The sequence below is a fragment of the Mesoplodon bidens genome (genome assembly GCF_964165515.1).
Source record: "Mesoplodon bidens genome assembly, chromosome: 6".
Lineage (NCBI taxonomy): Eukaryota > Metazoa > Chordata > Mammalia > Artiodactyla > Ziphiidae > Mesoplodon > Mesoplodon bidens.
Window position 1 is genome coordinate 10817932 of NC_138162.1, and position 21529 is coordinate 10839460.

The following is a 21529-nucleotide window of genomic DNA, read 5'->3' on the forward strand; positions in this document are numbered from 1 at the left end:
AGGTCATTTAAAGGCTAAATGAAATGCAGAGGCAGCTGTAGTGTAGAGGTTACTTACACAAACATGTGCAAGTTACTTTAATTCTCTGGACCTCAGTTTCTCCATCTAGTTTATTTCTAAAGCCTCTTCTGGCTCTGAAATTTAATGACTCCATAGTCCAGGACCAACTAATCAGAGAAGTCACAAATAACTGAGATAATGCAACAAACACATCAACTTTCAACGTCTGTAATATCTTTTTCAGTGACTCCTTCAGTAGCCAGATCAACCTCTAATTGAGTGTCTGATGGTGGAAGCACAGGATTTTGACAGTTGAAAGCTACAATAATGAAAGTCCCTGGGAGTGTCTTTGGAATAAACCCAAAGATAATTTTATATATACACATACTTTCCTAAAGGAGATTTTGATGACTCTGGTTTAATGGTTTAGTATAACTGAACTGTGTATATTTTCACTTTCACAAATCTTTTACATATTTTAATCTCTTCATTCTCACAACAGTCCTGAAAGATGAATATTTTTGTCTTTATAAACGAAGAAACTGAAGCTTAGAGAGATTGTCACACAGCTAAAATAGTGACTAACAGGGATGCACAGCTGGGGTTGCTTTTGACTTTATAATAACAATAAAAATAAATAAGCAAAAAAAAAACTTCAAGGGCAGTTTGCAGCAAAAGCTTAATAAGTAAATTTTTAGTTCTCTAACCTAAGCAGCGATCTCCAAAACCAAAAGTAAATGTAGAGGGGAGCAATCAGGCACTGAGGAAAGCCATATGTGCGCGACTATAGGTGTTTTTCTGCACCTGACTGGCACGCAAACCCAGTAGGCCCAGGCATGAGTTAGAAGCTCACTCCGGTCAGTTACCACCTTTCTTCACAGGTATCCTGAATTTTAGAATATATGGGGGCACTTTCTCATTACTGATGGGTATCCTGAGACAAAATGGTGATGATATAATAGTAGTAATAATAATATCGCACATTTATTGAGCTTTTACTGTGTGCCAGGAACTTTATGTATATTAAGTTTGTTCTAAGCACTAAGTATGTTACATGTATGAACTCAGTCCCCACAGCAACTTTGTGATGTAAGTAGTATTATTACCTTCATTTTACAAATGAGGGAACTGAGGCCATACATTTAGTAAATGTAAAAGCTGAGATTTGAATCCAGACAGAGATTTGATTTCATAGCTCATCCTCTTAATCACTATACTTCTAATCATTTCACAAGTCATCATTTCAAGTCATTATGCTGTGCACCTTAAACTTATACAGTACTATATGTCAATTGTCTCAGTAAAATTGGGAAAGTTATAAATATAAAAATATAACTTGAATACATTTTGATATTTAAAAATCACTGTATTTACTGTATTTTTTTTTGTGTGTGTGTGGTACGTGGGCCTCTCACTGCTGTGGTCTCTCCCATTGTGGATCACAGGCTCCGGACGCGCAGGCTCAGCGGCCATTGTTCACAGGCCCAGCCGCTCTGCGTCATGTGGGATCCTCCGGGACCGGGGCACAAACCCATGTCCCCTGCATCGGCAGGCGGACTCTCAACCACTGCGCCACCAGGGAAGCCCAAGACTGAGAGATTTGAGTTACTATATACTCAGGACTGATTAATAATATTAATCCATTATCTTTTATGCAGTCATATAGTATTATACTGTCACAAATACATTACAGACACCCTAAAGGCGATAAACCCAATTTGCATTCATTAAAAACATAGTATACAGTTCCAGTGGTTAGGACTCTGCACTCTCACTGCCGAGGGCCTGGGTTCAACCCCTGGTTGGGGAACTAAGATCCCATAAGCTGCGCGGTGCAGCCAAAAAATATATACATATAAAAGGGAGTAGGGGAAATAGACCCCCTCTGTTATGTACCCATCAGTCCACACTAGATTGTGAGCATCATATTTTCATAAGATCCTTACAAGCAGGAACATGTCCAGAGGAGAAGGCAGATGACCAGTGTGATGAGAGGACTAGGAATCATGTACTGTGTAAGTCAGTTTTGGGGACTAGGGATGTTAAACTCCAAAGGCTGAAAACTCTTGGTGGAAATAAGGAGGGAGCAGGCTGGTTCAGGTCGGGCAGTGTCCACAGATTGAATTAAGATCACTATGGGTTTTTTCTTTGTTTGTTTGTACCACATGGCTTGTGGGATCTTAGTTCCCTGACCAGGGATTGAATCCAGGCCCCTTCAGTGAACACGCCAAATCCTAACCTCTGGACTGCCAGGGAAATCTCAAGATTGGTATGTTTTTATTACAGGGAGCCATGTTTAAGCTTCAGGAGCCATAGTAACTACTCTCAACCCTTATGAATCCATGTGGTATAGCACCTCTGCTTCACCTCATCCCCAGCCCTCATCACTACCACTATCACACAGATGAGCAGCTTCTGCTTTTCTAGAAGAAGGCCATCTTACTGGTCACATTCATAGTTCCAGAGGCACAGAGAAGTCCTCAAATATTTATTTAGTGAATAAATGTCAAGAGATGATTTGAAGTAAGACGTAATAATTATTAAATAGTGAATCAATGTCTACTTTATACTTCCAAATTCAAAAATACTTGCTTAGAGCTATAATGCGGGGATCCAAGCTATCTATTAATGAAATATATGATATGTTTACGTTTTTTTTCAGAGAAGACTCCTCAGAATCAACCAACTCTTTTTTTCCCTAAGTGAACAGGGAATCCTTAAAAGTTCCCATTAACAATCCAAATAGGACAAACCACAAATTTGCAGGTTGTTTTCTCCAACTGGAAAACCTAAATTTGCATGAATATGAAAACTTTTTATTGCAAATTGAAACTTGATTCCTAGTTCAAAGATTCCTACGTATGAGAGACTGGAAGGAACTAGGGACTTTGGTCTGAAACTTTATGTTCTTACCCCTATCTGTTGAGTGATGGGGTAATATTTTCTCTGAATTCATTTCCTGTGGCATTCAGTTAATTGTAATTTGTGAACCATTTCATCTGTGTTTCCAGGCCTAAGCAGTTAATGGTGGTAACATTGTCTTTTTCCCCTCTTTCATTCAGTGACATATAGGGATAATTTCCAAACATTCAGTTAATACCAATCTTGTAAATTGCTCACTTGCTTTCATTCAACTGATGTCATTTTTTAGGAATGTCCTCTGTGGAACGCCATGTGCGGCCTCTGGAAATGGATTTTTATAGTGGTTAAGTGTAGAGGAGGAAGAATATATTAGTAGAGGAGAAGTCCTATGATTTTTACTTATTTCTGTTTGAATTCTGTATTCACAAATGAAATTTTGAGGGTACCTGTTTCCAATTTCATTTCTGCTGCACCGCCTGATGCTTTCATTTCAGATAGTGGCAACCTATAAAACTGACTGCAGTCAGTACTTAGACTATGCAACTGATCAGGGAGTTAGAACCAGCGATCCAGTTGAAACAGATCCCCTTTGTTTTTGATACCCTTTACCCAGCCAAGTTCCAGATTGCCTGAGCTGTCAGCATAATTTTGGTCTAGTGAGCAGCTGTACTCTCCATTTCCTAAATCTGGCCTTCATCACAGTCTGAAAAGCAGGTTTTGATAAAAATCAGTTTCCAAATGTAATTTGCGTAACCTGAGCCCTTGGAATGGGTAAAATGCTCTTTGTGGGATTGGGGAGGTATTTTTGTAGCAGCAGGGCTGAGTGGAGGTATGACAGTAAGACGCATTTCAACAACAGGTTTTGGTCTGCATTTAACCAAGTTAAAGTAGAACTGGTTGCTAATATGAAGGTACTTCATGCTCGTACTTCATGCTCACTCACAGCATGGTAAGAATACATCTAGTTACACAGATTTTGTTGTGACTCCAGTTGTTTCTTTGGTTAAAAAAAAAAAGGCAGCAGCAGCACTGAGGCTCAATTTTGATATATACCATCCTTCTCTTCCTGTACCCCACCCCCATAGGAGGTAGTTTGTATAATGGGAAGTCTGTCTTTGGAAAAGTAGTAAGGTTGAGGTTCAGATCCATCACTGACTAGCTGTGTGACCTTGGGTAGATCGCTTTCCTTTTCTGACACTAGGCATGTACCTTTATCTTTTTCTTAATAAAAATAAAATACATAAGAAAAATTTTAATGTTTAATTTTTTTACATTTCATTACTTTTTATTTTGAAAGTATATCTGGATTACAGTTCTTTCTCCTCTTAAAAGGCTTTATTCTTATGTTTATCTTCTTTAAATGCATATGAATTTCTCCTAGTTAAAAAATAAACATTTGCTTAAATCTGTTGCTTCTTCCTGCAAAATGTTTCTCTATCACTCTTGGAGTGATAATAAAATACTAATTTTATATCTTTACCACTCACCTGTTTTTAACTGAATCTGATTTTTGTTCTAACCAGTTGACTGAAACTTCTCACCAGTGATCTTTGAGCCTTTTCTTATTCCTCACACTTTTTGACCTGCATTGTGTTTCGACAGTGCTCATCTTCTTTGTGAAACCCTTTTTGTCCCTTATCTTTCTCACAATCATGGATTTATATTCTACCTGTTTCTTCTTTGGTCATGTCATCTCACTTTCTTTCCCTAACTTCTTACCTTCCCCTCTCTGTGTCTCCATTTTACCTTCCGGCTGCTTCTCCGTACATCCCCTTCCTCCTTGGAGTTCTAACCTGTTGCCATAGCTTCAACTCTCCCATGGGTTGATGACTCCCAAATCCTTCATTCTAGCCTGAACCATTGTCCTCTAAGTAACTGCCTTTGGAAAACTTCTGTTTGACTTGCCCATCATCCTCCGTTAAACTAAAGCCATTGATTTTTGTCCCTCACTTAGCTTTTGCTTTACTCTTTTCTATTAGTGATATCACATTTCTCACAGCCACCTTGGTTTAGAACCTCGAGTTCATTTTTTAAACACTTTCCTATCCCGTCCTCCCCTCATCCCCCCTCTGGAATCTAGTCAGTCAACAAGCCATCTCTAGGGCTCCTATGCTTTCTTTTCACTTCCATTCAGCCATTCCTTCGTTACCATTCCTGTTACCTAGATGCCCATGCCATCCATCTTGTGGCAACCTGCACATCATTGTGAGGTTAGTATTCCTAAAAATACTGCTTTGATCCAGATATACCTCTATTTTAAAATCTCAGTAGCCTTTTATCAGTAGGATAAAATCAATTGCACTCTGTTCCAAACTAGCTTTCTAGACTTATCTCTGACCATTGCTCTCTACTTAACTATAATATCCTATGCAGTTCCTTCAAACACACCTTACATTTGTGTTCTTTCATTTTACTATTGATGATGTCATTTCCCTTTCCTGAAGTGCCCTGCTATCTTTTGTTTTAAACCTTTTTATTGTGAAATATAACACTTAGAGAAAAGTAAATAAAACACGAATTTACAGCCTAATGAATTAATATAAAACAGGCACCACCCAAATCAAGAAATAGAACCTTGACAGGATCCAAAAGCTTCTCTCCACCCCAGCACTCTCTTCACTCTGTGTCTCTTTCCCCTATATTGCTTGTTTGTTATTGTTGTTGCTGTTTTTGTTTTAACTTACTTAATACAAATGGAATCCTACAGTATGCATTATTTTTTTCCTGGTTTCTTTTACCCAACACTGTTTGTATGCGTTATCTATGCTGTTGCAGTAGTTCAAATATCTTTACTGCTGTAAAGTATTATATTGTACGAATTACACTGTTAATCTACAGTAAGTTGATGAATGTATGGTAATTTTTAATTTGGGACTTTTATAAGCATGCTGTTGTGAACATCCTTGAACTTGTCTTCTAATACACATGTGCATGTATTTCTGTTGGGTATGTGCCTGGGAATGGGTCATAAGATAGGTGTATCTTCAACTCTAATAATGACACACTTCCATAGTAGTTGTACCAGTAAACACTTCTACCAATGGTATGTGAAAGTTAGTTTTTCTAAATTGCCCCCATAGCTTGAAGTCATTTTTAATTTTTAGCCATTCTAATGGATGTGTAATAGTGTATCACTGTGGTTTTAATCTGCATGTCTTAATTTGCATGTCTTTGATTACTGATAGGTTTGAACATCTTTTCATAAGTTTATTGATTATGTGGATAGCCTCCTTTGTGAAATGCATGTTCAGGTCTCTTGCCCAGTTTTCTGCTGGGTTGCTTTTTTCTTATTGATGTAAAGGAATTTTATATGTTCTGGATGTGAGCACTCTAGGTTGTGTGTATTGCTTATATCTTCTTTCACACTGTGGCTTGCCTTATCACTTTCTTGAAGTTCTTCATTTTAATGTAGTCCAATTTTATTAATGTTTTCCTTTATGTTCGTGCTTTTTATGGCCTGTTTCAGAAATCTCTTCCTATCCCAAGATCATGAAGATATTCTCCTTTATTATCTTCTGAGTGGTATATTATTTTGCTTTTGATACTTGGGTCTGCTATCTACTTGGAATTAAATATTTTGCATGGGGTGAGGTAGGATCAAGTTTCTTTTTTTTTTTTTCCATATTAGTTATCTGATTGTCCCAACATTGTTCATGGAAAAGAACTGTATTTTCCTCACTGCTCTGCAGTGCCACTCATATCATAAATTAAATATCCATATATGTATGATGATGTAGGGTTCTCCATTCAGTTCCTTTGGTCTGTTTGTCTACCTGTGAGCCAGTAAAAGATATCTTAATTACTATAGCTTTAAAATGAATATTGATATATGGTAGATAAAGTCATCTTATTTTTTCTTAAGGATTTGTGCTATTTTTGTTCTTTTGCATTTCCATATACATTTTAGAATTAGCTTGTCAGGTATACACACACACACACACACACACACAGAACTGGGATTTTGAATGGAATTTTACTGACTCTATAGATCTTTACAATAATAACTCTTCCAACCTATGATCATAACATACCTGTCCATTTACTGAAATCTTCTTCAGTTTATCTTAGAAATATTTCACATTAAATAACTGTATTAAAATTTTTACATAGAAATCTTATATGTCTTTATTAGATTACAACCTAGGTATTTTATATGTTTAGATGCTATTGTAAATGGCATCTTTTGAAATTTCATTTCTTTTTGTGGCTGGGATAGAAATATAGTTAGTTTTTGTATTTTTTTTTTAAATTTTACTGTGCTTGCTGGAACCTCCAGAACAATGTTGAATGACGGTATTGATAATGGGCCATCCTTGTCTTCCAATCTCAGAAGAAAAGGTTTTTTAAAGCATTTCACCATTAAGTATGATATTTGGTACAGGTTTCTTTAGATAGTCTTTATCATATTAAGCAAGTTTTTTTTCTATTCCTAATTTGCCAAGAGTTTAATAATAATAATTTGATTTCTATGAAAGCCTTTTCTTTTTTTATTAAAGCACTCTTTATTGCTTTTAAGATGGATTTTTTTAAACAAAATACTTTCCAGAATGTTTCATAAATTGCAATTTTTATCAGGTTCTGATCTTACAGGAAATGTACCTTTAATAACAATAGCACAACTGACATTTATTGTATTTACTGTATATTAGGAATTGTATTAAGCAGTATGGTATAGTATGAAAGGTCTCAGATCCTGGTTCAAGATAGTCTGCTTAGAATCCTGGCTCTGCTGCCTACTAGATAGCTAGGTCCTGTTGAGGACCTGGGGCATATTTTTTATCCTATGTGTGCCTCAGTCTTTTACATCTACAAAATGGGGATAATAGAGTTGTGAGGAATGAGTGAATTATTATATGTGACACATATAAAACAGAACTTGTTACATAATAAGCACTAGGTACATGTTAGCTGTTGTCATATACCTATAATCATTTATTCCCTAGCAACTGCATGAGGTGAGTACTATTGTTATCTCTATTTTACAGTTGATAATGAGACTTAAGAGAACTGAGTTGTGTGTCCACAGTTAACAAAGCTAGGATGTGGCAGAGCTGGAATTCATACCCAGTGTGTCTTAACCACGAAATCAGTGTATTTTAAACTTTTTACAATTTGATCCATAGTACATTGTGATCCGCTGCACACATGTACACACAGACATAAAATGCACACACTTTAATTGAAAGAAAGGTTTCACAATATTTTACCCTTACTACATGTGATGCACTTTGATATTTTCCTTCATTTCTTCCAAAAATGCTAGTCGTGATGCTATGGGTTATGACATAATTTCGAAAACACTGCACTAAGCCATAGTATTTATTGATTTATTCATTCATTCAACAAAATGAGCTTCTTCTATGTAGCAGTCATGGTACCAGATGTTACTGTTAATGGTTTTTTTTTTTTTTTTTTTAATAAATTTATTTATTTATTTTTGGCTGAGTTCGTTCTTTGTTGCTGCACGTGGGCTTTCTAGTTGCAGCTAGCAGGGGCTACTGTTCGTTGTGGTGTGCAGGCTTCTCATTGCGGTGGCTTCTCTTGGTGCAGAGCATGAGCTCTAGGTGTGTGGGCTTCAGTAGTTGTGGCTCGCAGGCTCTAGAGTGCGGGCTCAGTAGTTGTGGCGCACGGGCTTAGTTGCTCCACAGCATGTGGGATCTTCCCGGACTAGGGCTCGAACCTGTGTCCCCTGCATTGGCATGTGGATTCTTAAGCACTGCGCCACCAGGGAAGCCCACTGTTAATGTTTTTGATTGAGACTTAATACTGCAGTATAATCTTGGTTAGGTGTAACTAAGGGGTCCTGCCACTTTTATAAAACAAGAACCTCAGTATTGTAAAATTCTGGTCAGATTGACGACCAGATAGATTCATTTATAAATATCCTTGTATTCATTTACTTTTTGTTCTTGCTAAATGATGTAGAAACAGGAACATCGATTTGTGTGAGCGGGCGCATGTCATTGGTACCCTGAAGAGACGTTGCTAGGGCTCTTACCTGGTTCAGATTGTTACTAATCTTCTAAGCCAACCATATCAGCTGCTTTTTTCATCATTTTCATTATTTCCTTTGAACTTGATGTTTCTGCCTCTGAAGATTAATCTGTGTCCATAGTGACCCTAACCGAGCTCTGCGTTAGCCCTTCTCTCTCTACACAAGAGTGTTAATGTGTGAAGAAATGAAAATGATATGATAGTTCCTGTTACCTGCCTTAGAATCATTTCTGATTAAAAATAAATTCTTAAGATTGTTTCTAAGTTTTGAAAGACTATAGCAAAGACAAGCATGTTACCTTTCTTTCTAACAATGCCCATGTGTGGTTACATTTATTTCTCATGAGTAACCAGCAAGCATCCTTGAGAACATCTTGCAGGAAAAAAATTCTGGGCAAATCATGACTGTTTTACATATAGAGGGGTAGGATATAACTTGATGTTGTATCTGTGGATATTTCTGGGTAACTCATCTTGAGTTAGTCTTGCTGAAGCTTAGTAAACTACATTGGCTATTTTAGAAATGAATGAGATTGTTTTGGGGAAAACCCAAGTTAGAGGTTTCTAGCGCCAAAACTGAGACATTACTTTATATGCCAGTTGTTTCTTCTGCTTATACCCTCCTCTCCTTTCACTTGTCTAACTGGTAGGCATACTTCAGAACTCACCTCCTCTAGGAAATCTGTTATTACCTTACCCTGCCACCAGACTGACTGAATACTCCTCCTTTGTGCTAGTGGAATTTTTTACGTTTTTTAAGTCAGAAAAAAAAAGGGCAGTCAACAATATTGTCTAGTACTTTAGAGTTCGTAAAGCTGTCTTATTCTAATACAAACCATGAGGAAGCTAGAGCTCCATGTCATTTATAGGTAATCTGTTAACTCATTGATTCTCACAACAGTTCCTTGAAGAAGGTAGTATGATCCACATCTTATAGACTAGAAACTGAGGTACCTCTGGAGAGGTTAAGAAGCTTTCCAAAGTCACACAGCTAGTAAGTCACAGAGCCTAGATTTGAACGCAAGGACTCTGACTTTAGAGACCAAGTTCTTAATCTCTATGTTCTACTGCCTCTTCTCAGAAGATTTTGTAGAGCTGACAGTTGTCTCTTTCCTTTCCATCACTGAGTTGAGACTTACCTTGCCATGGGGCCCGAGTTCAACTCTACCTCCCCACCCAAGCCTCTTCCCTTGACTGCCAGGCAAATGTTTACCTAATGCCAATCTTCTCAATTAAAGTTTAAAGTTCTTAAAAACTGTCTTAGTGTTCACCCTCCTCTCTTCTCTTACTCATGGGGAGGAGAGCAAAATAAGATTCCAATAGTTTTTACTTTAATGTTTGATTTTTTTCCCCTTCATTCATCAATTTTCAGAATACTGAATTGGTGTCCTAGAAACCTCCAGTGGTAACTAATGAAGTTTTTCTTTTTAATATTATTATGAACTCATTGATTTTTATATCTGAAGTGTTTTAATCCATTGCCATCATTATTCTTTTTGATGCAGAGTCTGCTCCATTTAAGGCCAATGGGAGGCTTTTATGTTGCTCCCTGTATCCTTTTGACATAACCCCATTATTAGTCTTGGGTAGTACAAGACTCATCTTGTATACATTCTGCCTCAAACCTGAAATTAACCATTTCTCTTAGGAGTCCTGGCTCCTGCTCATAGGAAATGGTATTTTTAGAGTATACTGTCTGAGCCCTTCTACCTTCTAGTATTCCTGATCAAGACAGACATTGAACTTCTCTGATAAATTAGTAAGAATCTTCTCTCCTACTATTTTTTAACCCATTGCTATTTTTGTAGATAGCAAGCTGCCTTGTTCAGGGTTTTAAATACCTATCATTTTTCAGACCCTCAGATTTTCATCAACAGCTCTGTTGTCTTACTGAGCACTACAGTTACTAAGAGCCATAGTTTCTACTTTGTTTTTGTTGCTATTGTTTCTGTTGCTGATGTTGTTTTATATATATATATTTTTTTAATTGAAGTATGGTTGATTTACAATATTAGTTTCAAGTGTACAACATAGTGATTCAATATTTTTGTAGATTATACTCCATTTAAAATTATTACAAAATATTGGCTATGTTCCCATAGTCTCTACTTTGAAGTGCTTATTTGCCTGATTTTTTTCCCGTTATATTTTCAGGTAGACTAACAGATTAGAACATTGAATAGATTAAGAGTGCTGAATGGTTATGAACATCTCCTTTGTGTTGTTAGGCTCACTAGTCAAAGAATACTGTAGATGTAATGAATCTGAAATTTCAGTGAGGCGTATAACATGATATCCTTATGTATAAGGTAGAGAAATGTCTGGCCTAATTAACAGAAAAAGCTAGTTGAACAACTGTTTCCAGCTGGTTAATTTGGTTAAGTCAGATTGAGAAGGGGCTCCAACAGCTTGCCTGAGGCCACATTTCTGTTGAATATTGTTTTAAGGTTGGAAATGAAAATGATCTAATATTGACCATACAATATTAGAGAAAAGGAGGAGGAGTGAGAAATAACTAATATACTGGGTGGCAGGACTGGATCCCCAAGGAGTTCCATAGACCAGAATGACACATAGAATTTCTTATATAAAGATAAATTTGATCAAAGACAAGTGTAAAGTCCTACCGTTGGGTTTAGAAATCCTACCCTTCCCAAGAATGGAATAAGAAAGACATGCGTTAATGTTATATGTGATAAATACTTCAGGATTTAGATGTCTGTGAACCAGATGTGAATTAAATGTAGGGGGGGATTGGAAATACAGCAGTCTCAGAATCAGAAAATCTTGAATTCTAATTTCAGTTCCACTCCTGATTATATAACCAATTAAATTTCCTTACCTCTTTAAGCTTCATTTTTTTCCCATTATAAAATATGTGGCATTTTTATAGCATAGCATCGATAATTATAAAATACTATGTATATACTGGTGTTGATAGCTGCAGATGCATAAACAAAACTAATTGAGTCTTAAATTAAGAAAATCAAACCATTTAGTTCTGGATACTTTGTTTTATAAGAAATTTTGATACTATATGATTAAGAATAAGAAATGGGAGGGGGCTTCCCTGGTGGCGCAGTGGTTGAGAGTCCGCCTGCCGATGCAGGGGATATGGGTTTGTGCCCTGGTCCGGGAAGATCCCACATGCCGCGGAGCGGCTGGGCCCGTGAGCCATGGCCGCTGAGCCTGCGTGTCCGGAGCCTGTGCTCCGCAACAGGAGAGGCCACAACAGTGAGAGGCCCACGTACCGCCAAAAAAAAAAAAAAAAAATGGGAGAAGAAAAATTCACAGTTAGGAACCCCACTTATCTTTAAATCTCTGAATGGTTGATATATGAACTAGGCTAGGTTATACATTTATTTTTTGCCCGTGAGCACGTAACTCAGGGCAATGAGGAAAGCTTCAGGTTAATAGACTTTGGCTCAGTGTAAAGAAAAGCTTTTGAACCATTAAAACTATCTAAAACGGAATGAATGGAATGAAGTACCTTATTGAGTCACTGGATATGTGCAAGTAGAGTTCCAACCCCTTGTCTTGGAATATCCTAGAGGGAGTTCATTTCATGCCTCAGGTAAAGGTCTGTTGGAGCCAATGTCTAAGGCCCTTTCTTAACTCTTAAGATTCTTGATTCTGTAATATGGGGATAAAGATACCTCTCACAGTCACTGAGATGAATAAATAAGACAGTAAAAACTTCTTGAACATTGCATGGTACACGATTGGTGCTCACCGAATTTTCTTTGCCGTATCTATAAGATAAAAATAATCCATGCCCTGGTCTTGGTACAAGTGAGATGATGAATGTAAACATGCTTTAAATACCCTTCAAGTCCTTTATAAGAATCGGAGGTGCAGAAATCTCTATCTGACATCTGGACGAGCACCATTTGGGACAGTTTGCTTCTTTCTGTTTGTTCATTTACAAAGGGAGACCTTGGCTTTTTTTTAGCTCTGTGTGTGTGTGTGTGTGTGTGTGTGTTTGTGTTTCCCAAGGGAAGGGCCTGACTTACCTGCGTAGAATGGATAGATTTGCCTTGCCGTGGCCACTGAGTATGTTTGTTAGGTATATAGACTTTGGGGGTTCCAGCCCTAGCTCCCTTTCTTACTAGATGGGTGACTGTTGAAGAGTGATATTACCTCATGAGCTTCATGAGTTTCCTCAGCTGTAAAATAAGGGTACCTCAGTTAGGTTTGTTATGATGATTCAGCACAATAACATGTGTTAGGTGCTTGGCACAGATCAGAATCTTTCCAGGAGGTTTCTTTTTTCCTTTTTGTTTTTTTAATTGAGGTAAATAGTTGATTTACAGTGTTCAGGTGTACAGCAGAGTGATTTGGTTATGTACATATTTAGATTCTTTTCCATTATAGGTTATTACAAGACAATGAATATAGTTCTCTGTGCTACACAGTAGGTCCTTGTTATCTATTTTATATTTAGTAGTATGTATCTGTTAATCCCAGATTCCCAGTTTATCCCTCCCTCCCTTTCCCCTTTGGCAACCAGAAGTTTGTTTTCTATGTAAGTAATATAATATGATATTTGCCTTTCTCTGCTGGAGGTTTCTTGGACCCGCTACCAAGGTCTGACATAGTTCACCAAGGCGCTTTTTTTTGTCATATGCCTGTTCTTTGGCAGTTGCTTGGTCCAAAGTGGAATTTGAGGGAAGAGGAAGTGAAGAGCTATATTCCAGCCTGAATTTCTGCTTTGACTGACTTGTTTGTTGCTAGACAGTGAGTTCCTTGACTATGGGTATTATGATGATTTATTTCTGAATACCCAATACCTAGTACAGGGCCTGGACACAGAGTAGATGTTCTGCCGGAATGTAAGCTTCACCAGGGTCTTTTATTCATTGCTGTATCCATGCCTTACAACAGTGACTAGAAGAGAATAGTTGCTCAGTATATATCTGTTGGATGCGTGGATGGCTTAGCTGGGCATGGAAGCTTCTTCACTTGTTATTAATTATAACTATCATTTATTGGGTGTATACCATATGCTGGGCACTTACATACATGATAAGTAATCCTTACCACCTTCCTACAGGGTAGAAGTGATGGGCTGTTGCTAAAGAAGGTAAGGGAGAAAGAGGAGTCAAAGATACCTTCCAGGTTTCTGACTTGGTTACTGGTCCAAGTGATGATGAAACTCAGAGGAAGGAATGTGAGTTCTTTTTTTAGTTAGGCTATGTTTGCGGTATCTACAGGTAGATGCAGGAGTCTGCTCCTACAACAAGGGTTTTAAAGATGCCACCTCTTTGCCAGTTAGCCTGGAGAGGGTAATGTTCTGGGTCTATCCAGGGTTGCTAATTTTAGATCTGCAGGCTTAAAGCCATTATTTCCACTGTGTTCTAACTTGCATATGTTCAGTTTCTGTTCCAGATGATCGGGCTGAACAACGAACCTGTCTCATTTGTGGGGACCGCGCCACAGGCTTGCACTATGGAATCATCTCCTGTGAGGGTTGCAAAGGGTTTTTCAAGCGGAGCATTTGCAACAAGCGGGTATATCGGTGCAGTCGTGACAAGAACTGTGTCATGTCTCGGAAGCAGAGGAACAGGTGCCAGTACTGCCGCCTGCTCAAATGCCTCCAGATGGGAATGAACCGGAAGGGTGAGTGGTGCTTGCGGCTCTGCTACCCACGCTTCACCCATCACTTTATCTTTAGTGTCAGCCATTAAGCCTTGGAGTTATTCATTTCCCAAGCCTGCACTTGTACTGTGTACTCATAATCCCAAAATGAATCTGCCTACAGGGATCTCCCAGATTAGGTGGGAGAAAGGACTGGTGAGATGTTAAGGATCCTGTGCGAATGAATGCACAGGGTCCATATGACAAGACTCCAATTAACAATCAGGCACTAACTAGGATTAATATACTCCACTAATTCTTTTTTCAGAGCATGATGAAAGGAAGCAGGAATTTTATATGAAACGGCAGGAAGGCAGTAGGTCCCCTGAATGTGTTATCATTTTATTTGGTACAAGCATGGCATACTCAGGTTGGGCATACTCAGAAATCTGCATCCAGGTTGGTGAAGAATTTGGGATTTATTGGGAAGTTTTCCAAGAGCCATTAGCCTAAGATGACATGAATAAACCAGTATTCTAAGGGGGTTAATCCAGAGGGCAGCTCTGCAGAATGGATTGGGGTGGGGGAAGAAGAAAAAACACCTAGAAAGTATTCAGAAGAGTCCACAAGAAAGGTATGAAGGATCTGAAGGAGAGGCGGGGAAAGTAATGGCACAGATGGGGAGATGCAGAAGCTCACCTGATGGGAGTTGGTGACATACTGAGTATTGGGCAGTACCAGAGGTTGAAGCTGGTAATTCGAATTAATATTAAATTAATTGGGGCTTCCCTGGTGGCGCAGTGGTTGAGAGTCCGTCTGCTGATGTAGGGGACACGGGTTCGTGCCCCGGTCCGGGAAGATCCCACATGCCGCGGAGCGGCTGTGCCCGTGAGCCATGGCCGCTGAGCCTGCGCATCCGGAGACTGTGCTCCGCAATGGGAGAGGCCACAGCAGTGAGAGGCCCGCGTACCGCAAAAATAATAATAATAATAAAAATAAATAGTAAATTAATTAATAAAAGAATGGGGCAAAATGTTGGCCTTGGTAGGTGCTGAATTTGAAGTACCTGAGAAGGACACACACATAGATGTCCATTGGATTGGAACTGAGGTGAAAAGTCCTGCTTACAAGTAGGAGTTTGTGGAGCTATTGGCATAGAGGTGGTAAAGTTTTGTTAGTGGGTAGAAATCACCCAAAGAGAGAACTTGGATACAGAAGAGAAAGAGGGCCAATGTCAGAACTTTAGGAGTATTCTTATGGAGGGTGGAGAGTGGTGCAGTATAGTTCAGTAAAAGAATAGAGGCTCAGGAGGGCAGAGGTTGGTGACAGACTAGCTCTGTGACCTTGGGCAGTTTGCTTTATGTCTCTGATGCTAAATCTTACCTTTAAAATGGTATGATAATACTTAACTTTCAGAGCTCTGTAGAGGATTAAATATGACTATGTATATAAAATACCCAGCAAGGTATTAAGAGCTCATAGTAGTAGTATGGGGTGGGGATTAGTCAGATTTAATGAATTGTTCAAATTGGTTTTGTAGCAGACACTTCAGACTGATTTTTTAAATTGTGTATGGGATAATAAGAATTTTTTGAAAACTTGCCTATTACGGAGAGTTAAGAGAGATATAGAAGGGCATTTAGGTAAATATAGGTCATTTATAATTTACTTACAATACTAATATTTACTGAGCATTGTGTGTACCAAAAAGTCTTGTATACTTTCTATGCATTATCTCATTAAATACACACAACAACCCTATTGTTAACTATTATCCTCAGTTTACAGAGGCAGCTTAGGGAGATACAATGACTTACAAGTAGTTGGATTAGTGGTTGTTGTATTGACAGTTAATAAATTTTAAAATGTAATTTGTTATTAATCAAGCAAAACTTGTACCTAACCATATGGACAACACACTGCTTCACATGTCTACCGTATGGGATAACTAGTTGCATGTTGGAATGTGCTATATTTACTGAATGATAAAAACATTTAATAGGGCATTTAAACTGTTACCATCTTTGTCCCCTGTCTATGTTTCTAACCTCATTTGTCCAGAATTTACTGTACCTCAAGCATGCCTTGCACTGTCCTGCCTGTGCTAGGTTCCTTCCGCTACCTAGAAATCCTCTCCCTTCCCCACTATCAGTTTACTGCTGCAGAAATCCTTACAAGCCACCAAGTAATGTCTTTTTTTTTTTTTTTTTTTTCCAAGTAATGTCTTGAAGAGAGAGTCTGGTCATCTGACTTGGTTTTGGTCTCCAGTTTTCTCATCTTCCTTTGTTGCCTTCACTGAGAGTATTTTATCAAAGCATATTTATGAGTTGCTTTCTTGACTACTCTCTCTGATGAATCGTCCTGCTTATTCAATCAAGAGTGTGAGATTCTGAGGCTTTCAGCCAAACTTGCCTCTTCCAGGGAGGAAGAAGCTTACCCAACATAACCCCTCTAACCATAGCCAGGAGAAGATGACACATGAGGTGTGAGGGATCTAGAGCTGCCTTCCTAGGCCCATTTGCATGCAGAGCAGACAGGCTCAGTTGCATGGTGAAGGCTGCATCTCAGAGAGAAACCCTGCCACCTCCTGGTTGGTGCTGAGAAAGCAGAATTAAAATTGCAGTTGCCACTGGAGTATTTTTGGGGTGATGGAACTATGGTGTTTGACACATAATTTTATGCATCTGTCAAAAGCTATAGAACTAAGCACCACAAAAGAAGTGAATTTCACTGTATATAAATTTTTTAAAGCAACCAGTATGGTGGGGGGTGGGGTGGAGAGAGACTGTAGCATATAGCAAATGAGTCTAATATTACAAATAAATCACATAGCCACACTGAAGGGAACGAGGAAGAAGAGCTGGAAAATAGTGTTTTGACTGTATACTGTTAAAACTGAAGACAAAAAGAACTGTATACAAACAGCACTCTGGTTTATAAATTTGGTTCTCTCAAAGTTATGGTTTAGGAATTCTTTCACTACTTTGTTTGTATACTAGGGTTGAACAAATAAGGAAATAATACTGTTGATAATGAGAGTTGGGTTTCTCACATCAGGGAAAGAAGTTATAAATCAGGAAAGGGGAAGGCTAGAATGAAACCTCTGGTGCTAGATTGGAGTCAGAGGTTATTGTAATATGGACTCATGTTTAGATAGATTAAAAAAATATAGACGTGTGTGTAGATAGATGAGTTGGTATACATACATATATTTCCTAGCTCAGCCATTGAGAAGGGCTAGAAGCAGTGACACCCCCAATAGTAACGAGCACACCTAGCGTCCATATCTTGGTTTCTAAATATCAATAAAAGGAATCAGGAGTCCTTGGAGAACTGGTTGATTTTAGGGCTGAGGCAGGGAATATATAAGATGAGTCTGGAGCATCTTGTGGTGCCGGAAAGTTAGAAGGTGCTATAGATATAGATATTTAGATATATGTTAGTTTATATTAGTTTTTCACCCAAAGAATTATATATATATATATATATATATTAGTTTATAACCCAAAGAATAAAATATCCATGAGTTCATACTGATAAAATGAACTGAATAAATAGAGGAATGATTATTCTTCCTTACAGAGGAATTCTAGTAAGTGTAGAAAAAATGAGGGAAATAGAAAATCACCATTAGAACACCATAGTAGTTGCTATAGGCAAGATCCACTGATGGATGCTAAAAAAAGAGAGCATGGGTTTAAACAGAAACAGAATATTTAGAATAGTCTCAGAATATTTAGTAATTACAAAGAGAAAAATAGTACATTTCAGTAGAGAATTCTGACAGATACCACTTTAGCCAAAGGGTCAAGAGTAACATCAGTGTGTTTACGTTGACATCATGTACCCCCTGATATGATCACTAAGAAGGGCACACATATACATATACACACACAGGGATGGATAGATTTATCTCCAGTCTCATCATGAGAATACATACAAGCCCAAATTGAGCAATATTCTTCAAAATAACTGGCATTCTACAAAATACTCTCCATAAGTGTCAAGGTCACAGAAGATAAGGAAAGACTAAGCAACTGTCACAGATTGGAGGAGACTATGGAAACATAACAGCTACATGCATTGTGAGATCCTGGATTGGATTCTGGAACAGAAAAAGGACATTAATAGAACTGGGAAAATATGAATAAAGTCTTTGGTGAATAGTGTTCTACCAAAGTTAATTTTCTAGTTTTGATGAATGATCTATGGCTGTGTAAGCTTAGTTAACAGAAGGGGAAGCTGGGTGTAGAGTATACGGGAATTCTCTGTACTGTTTTTGCAATTGTTCTATAAATCTAAACTTAGCCTCAGAATTTTAAAAATTAACTGTTAAAAAATACAGCTGTTGGGCTTCCCTGGTGGCGCAGTGGTTGAGAGTCCGCCTGCCGATGCAGGGGACCACGGGTTCGTGCCCCGGTCTGGGAAGATCCCACATGCCGCGGAGCGGCTGGGCCCGTGAGCCATGGCCGCTGAGCCTGTGCGTCCGGAGCCTGTGCTCTGCAACGGGAGAGGCCACAACAGTGAGAGGCCTGCGTACCGCAAAAAAAAAAAAAAAAAAAAATACAGCTGTCATGTGTGAGCCTACAGTCAGCCTATGCCCCCCATCTCTGGACATAGATATCTTTTCAGACCTTGAACTTGGCTGGTCAGGAAATTAATTAGCAAAGCAATGAGGGAGATTTAAATAAGGGTGGTGAGTAGAGGCTGGGCCCTTTCTGTCCATCCCCACTACTACCCCAATACCCCCGAAACACATCCTCCTCACACATCTTGCAGTCTTTAGGTAAAGTTGGGCTCTTCAGCATGATTCTCAAGGCCTCTGGCATCCCTTCCCTCTCCCTCTGCTGCTCTTCCCACATAATCCAGTTCTCCAAGAACTCAGGGATATTTCATGTTTTGGGGGCTTTGCACATTTGGTTTCATCTTCCTGGAATGTTCTACCCCCTCTTCTTCACCTGACTATATATACTTTTCTTTCTAGACTCAGCTTTTATTTGTAACATCCTCTAAGACGTCTTCTCTGACACCACCCCCCACCACATAACCCTTTTGTGCTTCCATCACCCTTTTTTGCTCTCTGCATAGCGCTGATCACCTTGTGCTCTTTGTCTGTGTACTTGTCTGTTTCCCCCGCTGCCCCCATTATTAGACAGTGATCCTCTCACGGGCCGTGACCAAGTCCTACTTTTCTCTTGTGTCCCAATTAGTGTAGGATGCTTCCTGGTTTGATGAATTGACTGTGGTTGGGAGGGCGGGCAGGGTAGGAAGTGGGATGGGGGAAATATTGTTAAAATCATCAGAGGCAAGAGGAAGCTACACTGAGCCACATGGGGAATTCATATCAGTTAAGTAATTATGCGAAAATACTTAAAATTCCCATAACTTTGTTGTCTCATAACTTGCTAGATAACTAGTTCAAAAGTGAAAAGGTTAAGGAAAGCTTGGAGGAGGTTGGTGTTTGTAGAATGACATTGTTGAGACTGATCCTGTGGCATTGCTGTATCACTTTACCAGGATAAAAATGGAGCACTGAGAAATCTCAAGGAGAGATAACATTTGAGCAGAATCTTGAAGGAATAGAAGTTCAAGCTCCTTACAAACTTAAAGAGCTTTGTAAAAATGACTCCCCCTTCTGTCCTTCTCTCTTCTTCCGCGTGTGTGTTCTTAACTATTTGGGGGTAAGTTACAGATTTCATTCCCCTTTCCCTCTAACATAACCACAGCACTATTATCAAAATCAGGAAATTTAACATGACATAATACTATTAACTAATTGCAGACCATATTTAAATTTCACTTGTTATCCCAATGTCCTTTGTAGCAATTTCTATTTTCTAATCTAGGAGCCAATCCAAAATCATACATTATATTTAGTTCTTAGGTCTCTTTAATCTCCTTTTATCTGAAGTAGTTCCTCATTCTTTTCTTGTCTTTAATAACATTGTCAATTTTTAAGAAAACAAATCATTTATTTTGTAGACCGTCCCTCAATTTGGGTTTGTCACTTTCCTCACTTATGCAGTTTTGGCAAGAATGCCACAAAAGCAATGTTGTGTCCTTTTAGTGCATCCTATCTAGAGCACATGGTATAAGTTTGTCCCATTATTGGTCATTTTAACTTGAGTCACTTAGTTAAGGTGGTGTCACTTGGGTAACGTGGTGGTGTTAGACTTTTCCACTGTGAAGTTTCTTTCTCAGTAGAGGCAGCAACACGTGCAGAGGCAAAACTGCGTTGTAAAACAGCATGGCATTTTCAAGAACTAACAAATAGTTCTCTATAGGTACAGTGTAACATTTTTGGCTAAAGATGAGGATGGAGAGTTCCATAAGAACCAGATCACAGAGGATCTTGAATGCCAAGCTAGGGAGCTTGTATTTAATTAGCCCATAGACCACAGGGAAGCGCCAGTGGATTTTGAACAGCGCTTTGATGGTAGTTAGCTTTGTGTCTTCCTACCTTTCTGGTTTCTGGGTTTGGTTGGCTACCCAGGCCTAAGCAAGTGAGGAATATTAGGTACATGAGTTCTAGAGCAGAAAAAGTATTTGTGCTTCTTCTGAGTAGATAGAAGAACCATAGCTGGTGCCATTCTCTTAGGCTTAGACGAGAGGTGCAACAGAACCGTTCCTGTGATCCTATACCCAGAAGCCCTTTGTTCTGTTGTTTTGTTTTAATAACTTCACTACCAGGAGACTCTCAGCCCTGCTGAAAAACTTGCTCTTAGCTCAGTGTAGCATCAAGGAACAAGCACGACTTTAGAATCAGAAGAATCCCAACTCTGTCAGTTCTTCACTGAATAACCTTGAGCAAGTCGCTTTTCCTCTTTGAGCTTTCGTTTCCTCGTGTCTAAACTGCATAGGATAATAATAATGTGTATACTGCTTAAGGTTGTTGTGAGGACCAAATGCAATCTCATGTATCTGAATATAAGTTTTAAAATATGATTCAGATTCTTAACAGAGGCACTGTGACATGTGGTATTGCTGCCCACACCTCAGGCAGTATCATGCCGTCTTAACAGATGTTACCATCTCTGATTAAACCAGTTGTTTATGTTCTTCTTTAAATTATCTTCTGAAAAAAATCAAAGTTAAT

General features: G+C 38.6%; 1 protein-coding gene across 2 annotated transcripts in view; it reads left to right on the plus strand.

The window, feature by feature from the left end:
* The window catches only part of NR6A1 (nuclear receptor subfamily 6 group A member 1), a 209601-nt gene that overhangs the window by 155466 nt on the left and 32606 nt on the right, over nt 1–21529 (plus strand). For both annotated transcript variants that reach the window (XM_081236919.1, XM_081236920.1), the window contains exon 3: nt 14233–14475. In XM_081236919.1, coding sequence (XP_081093045.1) covers nt 14233–14475 — 243 coding nt within the window. The remainder of the gene's footprint in view (nt 1–14232; nt 14476–21529) is intronic.